We start from the raw sequence: 14,130 nt of genomic DNA, 5'->3' as shown, positions 1-14,130 counted from the left end.
ACCTTTTCTGACATAGTTCCGAAAAGTGCGTCTCCCATGAAGGGGATACTAGAAATCTATCCAACCTTGACCACCCTTGGCTGTTGGACCAAGTAAAGCCCCCCCCCCCCCTCCCCCACCACCAAAGGAAGATCCACAAGAGATTTAACTCAAAAATCAACTCAGAAAAATTTCTCATTGCTCTTGTCGACGTAGATGTCCCCGCCCTCTCACTAGGGAACCAGACAACGTTGAAATCACCACAAAAAATCCAAGGTAAATCCCATAAAGAATTTAGACCCGCCAATTCCTCCCACAATAAGCTTCTATCACACTATCCACATTGGGCCCATACACACCCGCAAGAGCCCACCTCCACCCATCCTCAGTATTCCTAAAAGATACAGCCATGGAAAAGGACCCGATACAGTCCTCTACCATCTCCACCACTCTCCTATCCCACATCACCAACACACCTCCTGAATCCCCCGACGAAGCTAAATAGCACCACCCCACAAAGGAACAACCCCACAAACTGCAAATTATACTTCTATCAACACCACACAATTTAGTCTCTTGCAAATAAACAATATCAACTTTCCAACTTCGTAAAAGAGTTCTAATGCGAATGCGTTTATTCACATCATTGATCCCTCTTACGTTCCAAGACAATATTTTAGGTTTCATTAACAAAAATGGAGTCCCTCCCTTTTGATCTATCCCTTCCCGAAGTTCCCTCCTTGTTATTATAATTGATAGAACATTCTAATCGTTTCAGCTCTCTCTCATTTCTAACAGCTGACTTCATGGCCGTGGGACAACCTACTTCCATGGCTATTAGGAGAGCCATAAATTGTTCTTCGTATCCATCACATGTTAATCCCACCCAACCTTGCAGTTTCCCGACTTTTTTTAACACCCAATCTGATGCTCTAGGTGCGATTTGAGGGGAAGTGTCTGTAGAGGTGACAGACTACCCATCTCCTCCTCCTCACTATCTTCAAAAATCAAAGACTGGTTCCACGGTAACCCCTCCTCCACGAACCTTACTTTGCCCACTGTATCCCCTACCTCCATCGCCGGCGCATAGGACACCATCTCTAATCCACCCGAGTCTTCCCCAGAAACTGTCGGAGTTTCTTGTGCCTGAGGTGAGGTAAAAAACTCAAGAAAAGTGACCAAAATCTCATCGCAGGGATAGGTCGTGACAAACTTGAGGACAACAGCCTTGCCGTTGCTCTCAGACACCTACTCTGGCTTCTTTGCCGTTTTCTGTGCACCGGAATGCTCCGACGAAGTGATCTGAGCAAAACTCAGATCATCGTGGCCTCGTGAAGCGGCGTTAATCCCTTCACTAGCTTCGAAAAGAACAAACTCCGTCATCAGGATCTCTGTCGGAGCTTCTAACACTTTCTTCGCCATTGTCTGTGCACCGGAATGCTCCGACGAAGTGATTTGGCAGAAATCACAACATCGTGACCCCGAGATGCAGCGTTAAGCCCTCCACCATCTTTGATTACAACAAACTCCGGCGCCGGGACCTCCGTCGGAGCTTCTACGGTCTTCGATGATGTCATCCGTGGTATCGCTAACGACGGTGATGAGGGCCGAGACATCGACAGGCCACCAGGCTGTAGCGGCTTCTTCCTCCAGACATGCTTCTTTGCCTGGGATTGGGCCTGGTGGTCCACCCGGGCCTGCATAGAAGGCCACTGGCCCTCTTGAAATCCCATCAATGCCACTGAGCCATCAATGGCCATTTCCTTTCCTTACCCGGCCCATTACGTGGGCCTTCATCCTGGCCCATACCCCAGTCCTTCATCCCCTCTTCAACGCAGCGTTTCATTGTCACCATATTAATCTGCAAGCAACCCACTTGCTTCTCCATTTCAGTCAAGGCATGCAACAGAGATGCCACATTTGTCCTTGACACCATCTTGCCATTCCCTTCACAGAACTGCGCTTTCACCAAAGAGGAAGAAATGGCTAGCCTCTTTTCATGTTTTGAGGCTCGAGACAAGACCTCCCTGTAGGAAGATGAGGAGGCTTGGTGGTACTGTGACAAAGGAGAGGGCATAAGTGGATAAGTCCCTCTGTTATTCCCTCCCAAAACAGAGGATTTTGCAAAGAGCTCCTCCAACAAATCTCCAAAATTTCTCCATCCTAACCCCTTCCTCCCTTCCGGTATCACTAGCATCCCACGCAGTCTTGCTTGGCCAAACTCCGATAAGGTGAAAAAGCTCCCATGAGAGTTTTGCTGCATTTGCACCCCCAAACTTGAGACCCATTTCTTCATAAGAAACACAGAAGGATCCCCAAAAGCTACACCTTCCTTCATCATGGCAGCCAACCACCCCAACGATGCTTGATCAATGGAAATATGATTTACCGCACGACAACTACTCTCTGTGATTCTCCACCACCCTTCATTAACCTTCATAAACTCCACCACCCTTCCTACTCGACCCCATGGCACAAACACTCATAACGCAATGAAGAAATACTAAGCTAATCACGACTGAACTCGACCACTGTAAATCGCAACGAAAGGAACAACATTTTATCTCAAATGTACGGAGAGAAAAAACCCAGACTCACGGTTAACATTTTAAATGGATACTTCCAGTCTTTTATGATGTTTGCAGTCTGCATGTTTTCTTATCTTTGTATGTTTTTGGACTCTGGTATCATTTTATACATGACTACAAAAAATGGAAAAAGTTTATCATTTAGATCGTCTTCTTAATTTTTTTTTTACTATAAGAGCAATGAGCTTGTGATCTTTGAGGATTTTTGTATTGTCTTTCCTCGTTTTTTGTCCAAGTTAATCTTATGGTATTGTTGTTTGAATTTGAATATTTCTTGTAAGGTCCATGTTAATTTGTTTTCTTGGACTATCTGTACACTTGAAAGCGGAGTGCAGGGATAAGCTCTCCTTGCTTATCAAGCAGTACATTATGAGCCTCCTTAAGGTAATAGAAGGCTGACTATTTCATATATAACTTAACCATGTCGAATGAGAAAGATACATATGTTTTTATGTATCTATATATTAATGTATTATTACATTTTTGTTTCTGCATTAGCACAATTGACTAACCTTTCAAAATCTTCAGGACAATATGGAGGAGTCATATGGATCTGATTGGCCAACAGAACAAAAAGTCAAGCGCAGAGAAATGGTTGTCCCGAAAGCACGCTATATATTTGTGCATGAGATTCCAAATGAATGTTCCTATAAGACAGAAAGGGAACGAACTTATACGAGTTGCATAGAAGATAAGGATCACATGGTTGGATTTGTATACTACCGCTTTACTCTAGAGGAGGAGATACCTATTCTTTATGTATATGAACTACAGCTTGAGCCTCGTGTCCAAGTGAAGGGGCTGGGGAAATTTCTAATGCAACTAATTGAGCTTATTGCTCAGAAGGTGCTGAATTATGCTTATAATCTATTTATGTTGATGATTTGAATAATACTTTGAATAAAACAGTACCCTGTGCAGTAATATTTGAAAGTCGTCGTCATATGACACTCCAAAGAACTTTCTTTTTTCTAATACTGTTTATGTTCACATATTTTCATGTTGGAGTTCCCATTAACTTTTCCAGCATCAATGTGGTGTCTTAAGTATTTTTCTCTACAAACTTATGAATTTACCATTGCCTTGCTTATTGTCATTAATTAGCATTTTCATCTTTTGCAGAATCGCATGGGTGTTGTGATCCTAATTTTTCAAAAAACAATGAATTTCTATCTAAACAAGTTGAGGTAAATTTTAGCTTTATTATATAAGCATCCACTTCTCAGGAGACATGTTGATCCTTATTGCAAGGAAGATAATTACTACCTCATGAAAGTCCACTCAATTCTTTCCTCACATAATAGACACTTAACACCACTCCTTCATGTTTCACGCCACAAGAAACAAACATAGAAGAAACTTGATGGCATTCTTTTTCTAAGGCTTAGCTGCTTATTTTGCCTTCTGCTGTAGTTTACCCACCAGGAAAAGAAAAGAAAAATCAGTGGTCTAAATGTTTGAGACTTGGACAAAGAGTAACTAATGCTGTTCAAGTCAATTCACAACGTCTATCCTTAGAAATGCATGAGTGCTTTCAGAGCAGGTTACTCACTTGATCTATAAATGAGAATGTGGCATCTGAATGGTCTCTTTACTCTTGTTTTATGAATTTACGCACATACAGAAACATGTAGACACAATTAGAAAGTGAAGAAATGGTTTTTAGCCTCTAAACTAGTGAGAGACATTTATCTTTCTCATTTTTCTTGAGTAAAGTTAGGATTACTAAATAAAAGAACCGTGACATTCAATAGACCAATCTGTCAATGTCATCAAATTTCTGGTCCATGTGTCGCTGGTTTGGACAACTAGCCTGTACATAGAAGAGGCCATATAGGTGGACTAACATATGACATCTAAAAGACAATCTGGTCATTGGGAGCCTCGAATATAATCATTAGAAAGAAACTGGTGTTTGTGGAATGTGGAAATAATTTTTTTTCTCATCATGCCAAGTTTAGTTTAGGGTTTCATTATTTGCCTTGATACCATATCCACAATTAATTTTTCCATTTCTGCTTGACATTTTCTTGCTAGAATTGGTGAATAGATACGTAATATCAGCTGTTTCACCATCAAGAGTTGATCCATTGGTATGGAATTATCAATCCATTACATTATGTTGCCTTTCTTATTTATTTGTTTATTTTTAAAAAAATTGAGGTTGTTTGTGCTATTTTGTGCATATAGGAGTTGAGAAGTGTTATGAGATTCTTTGCAAAACATTTGGTCATGAGGCCAAAGCTATCCTGGAGGTGGCATTTTATTCTATTAGTTCCAATGTCATAATTGATCGACGTCAAGAAGCAACTGGGCATTATTCTTTAGACTTTTTAAACAAAAACTTCAATAAATGTTCTCTTAATCAATTCACACCAAATTAATGTGTTCTTGTGGTTTGTACCTTACAAGCCGTAATTAAGAAAGCATTGTGGATGGGGAAATTAATGTTGATGGCAACTGTAATGGTCCTCAAGCATCTTTGGACAACCATTGCCGTCTTATCTTCTAGCATGTATACATTGGAGCCAATCAGTAGTATTAGGGGTGATAAGTCAGTGGCTTTCTTCTTTTTGACTCCTTTTATATTCCTCTTTATTTCATATTGTTCTGAATTTGCCTTTCCATTTCCATGCTGCATACCTAAACCTTATATTCATTAATTTCATTGTTGGAGTGATTATTCATTTCTTTACATTTTCATCATTTCCTTTTATTATGAAGTTGACTAGGGGTGATATGGGCATATCGGTGATGTTGCTCAGAAGTAATGCATGCAACAAGTCGTGGCTGATAAATGAGCCAACCACAATGTATCAGCAGATCAACATTGTGATTTTGAAACCAAGAAAATGAAACGACTCACAGGAAGATTTTGGTGGCAGCAGCTTTGGTCCACTGATGGTGGCTTTTGTAGTTCAATGTTGGTTTAGTCATTCATTTAGGCTGTTGGACATCACTAGATGAGGGGTAGGCATCTTAATGATGTGGGATAAAAGAGTGGTGGAAAAGTTAGAAGATATGGGAGATTTTATGGTGGCTTGCTCGTTCATGAATGTTGTGGATGGATATCAGCGGGCCTTTGTAGGTGTTTATGGTCCTAACTTAGATCGTGCAAGAAGTTTACTATGCGATGAATTGGCAGGCCGAAGTAGCATATGGGACTTACCTTGGTGTATTGGTGCCGACTTCTATGTTACTCAGGTCACAAGTGAATGATCGGGTGGCTCTAGCCATTAAACTACATATTGCTGCAATTATCAACGGGAGCTATTTTGTTCCAAATTCCTCTTCTGTGCATCAGAGTTGAATCAAGATTTTTTGTATCATAATAAGAGATCTGATCAAGTCAGTGAGAATTGTGGAATTCTAGAAATTGAGAAGAACTTATAATTTTATTTTTACCGTTCTACTAGGTTGCCTTTGCCTTTGTGATTCGGATAGGTGCTTCTGGTGATGTTAGGATTTCATAGGCAAGCGTCAACTTCTCAGTGTGTTCAAAAAGGTCACCATTCTCCTCATTGTCAACATTATGAAGAGCATAGCTCGTCTTAGGAATATACACCATGGTTTTGATGCGTTGAATTAGGGTCTGCAAGGATCTCATATAGTTGATGAGACAGTGGATGAGACCTGGCTCTCACAAAGAATGTTGAGGTGCCTTTCTTTCCTTGGACCCAACTGCAGCCTGGCATTTTTCCTGATCCCTGTATGTTTTATTAGAGATCTGATTCTGGCCACATCTTTCCAACTTTTGGCATTGGCGTATATGTTTGAAAGCAAAGACCCATCATTCTCGTATTCCAATTCTGACAATCGCTTTGCAGTATGTTCTCCAAGTTTAACATTTGAATGGGTCCTACAAGCACTAAGCAATGCCGCCCACAGTATCAGGGTTGGTTCCTTAGGCATGCCTATTAGCTCCGTTTGGATGTACAAAGCAGTTGAGTGCACTTCATTTTTAAGCTGCTTTGGACATCCAAACACACAAATAAATGCAGTTCAAGTTGAACTCGTTGATTGGGCCCCACGTAAATAGCGCCGGCAACTACTAAAAGGGATTTTATAGTTCTCCAGACATGAGCTGACAATTGACATCAGCTGGACAGTGCATTTCAAGTGCATTACTCATTGGAGTGTGTTATTGGGCTCCACAACTCAAACTCACAGTATGACATTTGTTCCTTAATCCTTCTGCTAGAATGAAGTGTATAAAACTTTTTCTTTTTTTTGTAGGTTCGGCGCACTATGGGTAAACAATAATATCAGTAAACAGTAGATATTTATGGTGGGTCTCAATAATTTTACAACTTCTCATAAATATATCTAAACTCATCTTAACATCCAAACATATTTTAAACTCATCTTAAGTGGGTCTCATAAAATTCACTCAACCATTTCAACTCACTATTATTTATAAAGAATTCAGATCAACTCAGTTCAGCTCAACATCTAAACGTAGCCTAAGTCTTAGGGTTCATCCAAGCGATCGGCATGACCCAAGAGGTCAACCATGCAAGCATAATGTTCCGCTCTAGGAGCAATCCCTCGTTTCATTGAAGTATGAGATACCCTTCTCAACCATTCCAGTATGGTTGCAAGCCTAAAGAGCAACATTCGAGGTCACACCATCAAGCATGCACCCTGCTCTCCTAATCTCATTCATCTGCCTCGTGTTATCAAACAAAACTCAAGCAGCATCAACGTGATTTATCAATTTTATCATTCTATCTTAATTATTAAATATGTCTGTGTTTAAATATAATGATAAAAATGATAAATCACATATTGGTTAAGTGGAGATGTGTGTTCCAAAAGTTTTAGAAAAATAAGATAAATAAAAATTTGCAAACCAATTGGAATCTATCCCCAACCTATTTTCAAACAAAAGACTAATGAATCCAAATATGATTTTCTAAAAAAAAAAAAAAGTGAGGATTTATTGCAGAAAAAAGAATGATAGGGTTTAACTTCCATATTTGGTTAATCAATAGCATGCCTCATATATTTATGCTCAATGTAAGTTGTGAAAATGCCCTATGAATTTTATCCATAACTTTTCCAGGGGATTTAAAACAGGAAAAAAATATGAAGAGGCAAAGAAGCAGTTCTAAATTAATTAGAATGAGTTTAAGGGTATGTTTGGGTGTCAAACCCGTCTCAATCTTTCTGAAATTAATCATTGAGGACCCACTACTTTTTCAAGTTTTCATAAAAAAGTTAAATACACTTCAACCTATTTTATACATTCAAATACATATCTCAACATATTTCATACATTCAAATGCATCTCAATAGGATTTACAAAACACTACTATTTACATATTAACTCAAATCATCTAATATCAGCTTAGCACCCAAATGCAATCTTCGTACCAGTCATTTTCTTTTGAATGTCAAAATTAATGTTTTGAATACCGTACCGGATGGCGTACCGGTCAAGACACTGGAACGAAATATTTCGGTACCGGTACCGTTTCGGGATAGTCGATATATGAATAAATTATATATATAACAATTATATTCTAAAATAATAGTTTATATATGAATAAATTATATATAAATACATACATACATATAAATTATAAATAGTCTAGTCTAAATTGGGGGTCAAAAAATGAACTTGTAGTTTGAAAAACGAAAAAAAAAAAAAAAAAACACAGGCCGAAATATCGGCCAAGCCTGTACAGGCCGAAATTTTATTTTGGCCGGTACGGAACATATATAGTACCTGTACCGGCCGGACGGCCGAAACGAAAAATTTCGGCCGTACCGGCCGGTACGGTACGAAATTAAAAACATTGGTCAAAATAGTAGATGCTAAAAGAGGAGAATGTTCTGAATTTATTCTTTCAAGACGAATGAGGGAAATATGTGATATAAACTCACATGTTTATTACTTCTCTACACTTGGATTGTATATCTGTTTCTTTATGAATGGATGTTTTCGAGAATGTGTCACTTAAAGATATAAACCATTAGAGTGGTTCGTTAGAGATGTGTTTCACTTTGTGGAGTATACAAGCTAAGAGGTAGTGTATTGTGTAGTAGAAAGAAAAAGAGAAAAGAGAAACAAAACCAGAGATTTTCTCTGTAAGGGTTTCCCAATGATTTCTTGCAAGAGATTTGATCCAAGTCATTTTTTCAAGGTGCATTTGGGTTGACAAACTCACTGCGGATGCGTTATGATGATCTCCATTGTCAAGTTAGTTGTAAACAGAGGCTTTAGTATTAAGAGTAATGTTAGATATAGACATAGGATATCATGTAAACCTCATGTATGCCCTATGAATAAAAGTGAGAAGCATCATGTAAAAGCAGATTTTTTCAATTGAGTCCCATTTTTTCAAATCATAAATATTTTCCCTTGTTTTTCCTTTGATGAACTTCATCAGCCAATCAACAAATCTTTATGTTTTTCTTTCTCATTTAATTATAGTCTAGAATGCATCAATGACACCCTTACTTTAAAAATGGTAGACTATTATCAAATTAGATCCAAAACATCAGAAAATTAATTATGAATTATTATGTTAATTGCATAAAATGGGTAATTTAAGGGAATCATACAGATTATCTCATTGCCAATTCCATTATTTCATCAGAACGAAAATGAATGGCATTGTAAGATATTTTTTACCAAATAAAGTTTAAGCAAAATCAATTATTACATAATTTTAAATCTAGTGGTTAGTGTTATTTTTAAATGTATAGAATGAATTTTGATAAATTCTTGTAATTTAACTTAAGTATCCACTCTGAAATTAAATATAACCATGAGAAAAATATATAGATATTATTGGACTTAATGAACTAGAGTGCAACTTATTGAAAACTCATTGCCCTTTTGCCAAAAGTAAAAGGAAAAGATAAGACTAGTAAGAGATAAAGCTAAAAGAGGTTGATTGACATACAAAAAATGTGAAAGTGATATAAAATAAGTAGGACTCAGCCACTCAAAAGAATGAAAGAAACCTCTATAAAATAAGGATATTTCTACAAATATAGGTACTTCTCTACACTTTATTGAGATTCTCTATCCACATTACTACAAGGACAACATATTCTTCAATCTCTTTTTAATCCTACTTTTTCTATTGTATTAGGAGATATCGAAGGTCATGAAAGACTATAAAATCACCAAATATAATAGATTTCACACTCAACTACCCGCGGTGATGGACTTTTATGCTGAACCACATAAATATTTATTTCTCTCTATTTATATTTGATATGCTTTATTTTCTTATTTATTTCATGGATGAGCACCCAAGAATTGTATCAAAGCCCATGTCATCATAATGGGCCTTTTGATTGTATTGTTGGACTCCAACCACTCCGAAAATTTGCATCAACAGTTGGCGCCGTATATGGGGTCAACTTTTTGCTCTCCAAATAAAAGGTTGCATGATCCAACAAATGCCAGTTACTCACAAAAGAGGCAATGCACTCAACAGAGGATTACATCAAGAGTGAATAAATATAGTTCTAAATCAAAAGGGAGCCGTCCAACAAAACCATGCTAAGACATCTACGAAGATAAGTCCCTTTTCATTCTTTGTATATTTTATGATTTAAAATTTCAAGTGACGAGCACTATGACATGCACTGCACACACAAGCATTGCATGTCCATGCACACAACATGCAAGGTTGAGCATTGAGCTCACCTCGAGCCCTCTTGAAAAGAGGCGACCAAAGTGGCCGCCTTCTGTTACCTCGACAAAGCAGCCAAGCAATGCTCCCGCTGCCTTAGTGAGAAATGTTAGTGCACGCACATGTGACCATGGCTAACTCTCTTGCCATAATCATTGCCAATGGGTCACCTCCAGGAATGGGCCTCTAAGCTCCATAACCGTTTTGTGTAGGCTGCGATCGAAAATGAGTTGACAAGCCCGACAATTGCTTGAGGTGGACCTAAAGGGTTGACATGCTCCTTGACCACTTAGCGCAGGTTACAATAAACAAAGTCTAACTTAACGCCAAAACAACAACACAACCTTGAAATCACCTCATAGGTTAAGAAATCTACTAGAGCCAACAAAAACATAAACAATCACTAAATATGAAATATACACTATTCGTTATTGATAAACAATCACACACAATCATCAATAATACGCTTGACTATTAGACATAAGCTCGGCTAACATATACATTCACGCAAACAAACTTCCTAGGGGCCCATTTTCAAAGGCCCTTACAAGGAATTCAAGTCTCCCTAAGGTCCACCATTAGAGATTTAAGTTGCATCGCACACCAACAAAAAATCAAGGGCAAATCCCCATAATTTATTTTTCTATTGTTCAATTTGTTCTAGTAGAATTTTTCTATTATGGTTAATTTTTATATAAAAAATTCTCAAAATTTTCTTGTTGGACAAGTTGATCTTAAAAATTTCGAGTTTCTGTTGGATATAAAATGAACTAGAGTCCAGCTCAATAGAAGCCTATTGCCATAAATAAAATGAAAGGATGCGACAATGTATTAATACAGCTAAAAAAAGTTGACTAACATACAAAAATGTGAAAGTGACATAACGCAAGTATGATTTAGCTAATCTAAAAAATGAAAGAGACCTCTATAAAAAGGGGGGATCTCTACAAATTTAAGCACTTCTCTAGACTCTCTTGAGATTCTCTCTATCCAGATTTTTACAGGGATGTCATTTCTTCAACCTCTTATCAACCATATTTTCTCTATTGTTTTGAGAGTATAGGAGGTCAATGCCACGAAAGATTGTAAAATCACCAAGCATAATAGATTTCACCTGAAATAATCCGATGATGTAGACTTTTATATTGAACCGCGTAAATATTCATCTCTACCTTTTTTGAATTGTTGGGCTTCGGTCACACCAAAAAGTTGCATCAACAGAGTTAAATACTAAGTAGTTATTTTAATTAAACCAAGATGAAGGCCACAATGAGGAGTGTTAAAATTCATAATAAGATTTTACAAAAGTAAAAATTCACTAATTAACATGGTTAGATGTAATACATTAAATTTATTTTATCATAAAATTTTTTTGTAATTTGATGTACTAACTACACCAAATTATATCAATTTGTAAATTTTATTTTGTGAGATGTATCACGTCTCAACCTCCCAAAAATTTAATTGTAAAAATTAGAGGAACACAACATAACAATGCAATTTTCAATTTTACCTATACATTTATGGCAGCCTAACTAGTTTGGAGAGTGGAAAGGCCATTTACAATAAATAAAAAAACCCCAATAAACGAACCAAATTGGATTTGAATTTATATATGACCTCTTTTTCTTCTTCTTCTTCTTCTTTTTTTTTTTTAATGACAAGGACAATATTGATCATCAAAGTCTGAAAAAACCAATTAATGCTTAATGATATCATGAGTTTGTAGTCTCAATCTTATAGTTCATGTATTTTATTTTATTTTTTAAATTTTATTTTACTTAATAATTAAAAAAGTAATTATTAATAAAATTATCTATTTTTATTTTTTTATTGATTAAGAATATTAAAAACATATTTTTAAAAAAATAAAAATAAATTTTTTTGACAAAAGACAAAAAAAATAGAAAAAAGGATTGCAAGTAGACTTTGCAAAAAGGCACTATTAAAATATTATTAAATGTTAAGTCAATACTCTTTCTTTCTGGTCATATATACACTGCATTAGTCATATTTGATTGACATTTTCCAACTGCATAATCTTTAAAAGAATGAGGAATTGAATTGAAATTCTCTCATTTTAATTACAATTTTTTTCGCATATCATTATTACTATTCTTCATCAACAGTAATGATGAATAGTAATAAATATTAAAAAGATTTTTTTTTTTGTTTTTCTATTTCTTTTTGGGTTCGTTTATGTGAATGCCAATGTGCGACGTACTACCACAATCGTGCGTGGAGAATGAGAGAGAGAAAGGAAAAGTGAAAAAAAATATTAGTTTTTAGATTTTAAATTCCAACTCTTCATCTTTAATTTTCAGATGTAATCAAATAGTAAAAGTTTAAATATTAATTTAAACTAACATAAAATAGATAATTAAAATATAAATATTCTATCATACACTTAAAATTAACTTCAATTCATAAAATATTAATTTTTCATCATTAAATAAAAGATAAAATTTTACTGAACATTTTTAAGAGAATAATATTATATTATACACTAAAAATTAACTTTAATTTATAAAATATTAATTTTTTATTATTAAATAAATGATTAAATTTTACAGTATATTTTTAGGAGAACAAAATTACCTAATTAATTTGAATTTTTAATATAATTTAAATTTCATAATAAATTATGAATATAAATAAATAATAATTTTATTCTTATATATTAGATTATTTTAATATTTAAAATTATATTTTATTTTTTTCTTCAATTTGATAAATGTGGTTTGCACGTGTATCACTGTTAGTATATATATATATATATATATATGTATATATATAAATTGGATTTGGGTTGTCCATTAAATTCAAATCTTTGCAGTTAGCCATCAAATTCCGATCCACGTCGGAAAGATGGAAGGTAGCGATCATCCCTCCAATGCGTTTGACTGCCATACCACCGGATCTCACAATGTCGCCACCAATCACGTGGCTCCACGTATACATAATGATAAATATTTTAGTAGTAAAATTTTTTTACAAAATTAAAAACAAATTAACGTGTATTGATATGATATATTAGATTAATGTAAAATAAATATAATGTGTTAATTTGTAGATTTATTTTTATAATTTTTTTTTTTATGACTATAGCACTTCTTATATAGAAAAAACATTAGAAAATAAGTTTAAAAAAAGTGTTAGATTGATAAAGACATTATGAAAATAAGTTAACGAATTAATGTTTATAATTTAACGTATCATATCAAATTATATCAATTTATAAACTTACATTTACAGACTAAGCATATCTTGAAACCTATTATTACTTCATTCTTATAATATTTATAATTTTCTGATTAATTTGTCAATAATATAAATTTTCCACTAATTGTTATAAATATAATTTATCCATCTATCTATATTTCAACTTGAGTCTTGATATTCTAATGTGAATTTTAAAAATCTAAATCCCTAAAAAGATAAATAATCATATTTGAGTAATAATATGCATAGGAATAAATACGTGAAAATTGTGCATTGATTGGTCAGAAAAAGAATAATGCTTGTATGTTCTTTTATTTTGACTGTATTTAATTTTTTTATTTATTAATTAAAAAAGTGATTATTAGTATATTAATATATTTTTTTAAAATATCTAAAGATGTTAAAAAAAAGTGAAAATAAAAAATGAAAAATGAAATAAATAAAAATGAAGAATTTGCCCAACCTAGCATCACTCTTAAAAATGTAGTGATAAAATGAATAATAAATGATTTACCTCGTGAATAGCAATGAATAATATTATTTTTAATATTTTAGATCTTATCGTATCTACTTACACTATATCTTAAGTAATTTTATAATTTTATCATTAATATATGAAAAATTTAAACATATCCACGTCAGGAAATATAAAAAAAAGGGTAAAATGTAAAATAAAAATCGTATTA

At 34.6% G+C, this 14,130-nt stretch overlaps 2 protein-coding genes across 2 annotated transcripts; one reads left to right on the top strand and one right to left on the bottom strand.

The window, feature by feature from the left end:
- Nucleotides 1–2,852: 2,852 nt before the first annotated feature.
- Nucleotides 2,853–5,877, top strand: LOC109012103 (N-alpha-acetyltransferase 40-like). Its single transcript, XM_035690771.1, has 6 exons — nt 2,853–2,951; nt 3,096–3,413; nt 3,690–3,754; nt 4,618–4,660; nt 4,754–4,822; nt 5,713–5,877. Exons 1-6 carry the CDS (start codon nt 2,853–2,855, stop codon nt 5,875–5,877), a joined length of 759 nt encoding a protein of 252 aa, XP_035546664.1.
- Nucleotides 5,878–5,979: 102 nt separating this feature from the next.
- Nucleotides 5,980–6,479, bottom strand: LOC109012104 (pentatricopeptide repeat-containing protein At5g16860-like). The gene is made up of 2 exons (XM_018993595.2): nt 6,201–6,479; nt 5,980–6,159 (listed from the first exon to the last, which is right to left on the bottom strand). The coding sequence occupies exons 1-2, from the start codon at nt 6,477–6,479 to the stop codon at nt 5,980–5,982; spliced, it is 459 nt and encodes a 152-aa protein (XP_018849140.1).
- Nucleotides 6,480–14,130: the final 7,651 nt, after the last annotated feature.

Source organism: Juglans regia, chromosome 6 (assembly GCF_001411555.2).
Source record: "Juglans regia cultivar Chandler chromosome 6, Walnut 2.0, whole genome shotgun sequence".
In the NCBI taxonomy this organism is placed as follows: Eukaryota; Viridiplantae; Streptophyta; class Magnoliopsida; order Fagales; family Juglandaceae; genus Juglans; species Juglans regia.
The sequence above is the reverse complement of the archived record's forward strand: the minus strand, read 5'-3'. Positions and strand labels throughout refer to the sequence as shown.

What these genes read in the sequence shown, in the direction of transcription:
- LOC109012103 (XM_035690771.1), top strand. Translation starts at nt 2,853, where the DNA reads ATGTTAATTTGTTTTCTTGGACTATCTGTACACTTGAAAGCGGAGTGC. An exon ending in TTGAGCTTATTGCTCAGAAG is followed by an intron (nt 3,414 to 3,689) that starts GTGCTGAATTAT and finishes CATCTTTTGCAG; the next exon opens with AATCGCATGGGTGTTGTGAT. An exon ending in AGGCCAAAGCTATCCTGGAG is followed by an intron (nt 4,823 to 5,712) that starts GTGGCATTTTAT and finishes ATGAATTGGCAG; the next exon opens with GCCGAAGTAGCATATGGGAC.
- LOC109012104 (XM_018993595.2), bottom strand. Translation starts at nt 6,479, where the DNA reads ATGCCTAAGGAACCAACCCTGATACTGTGGGCGGCATTGCTTAGTGCT. An exon ending in ACATTCTTTGTGAGAGCCAG is followed by an intron (nt 6,160 to 6,200) that starts GTCTCATCCACT and finishes AGATCCTTGCAG; the next exon opens with ACCCTAATTCAACGCATCAA.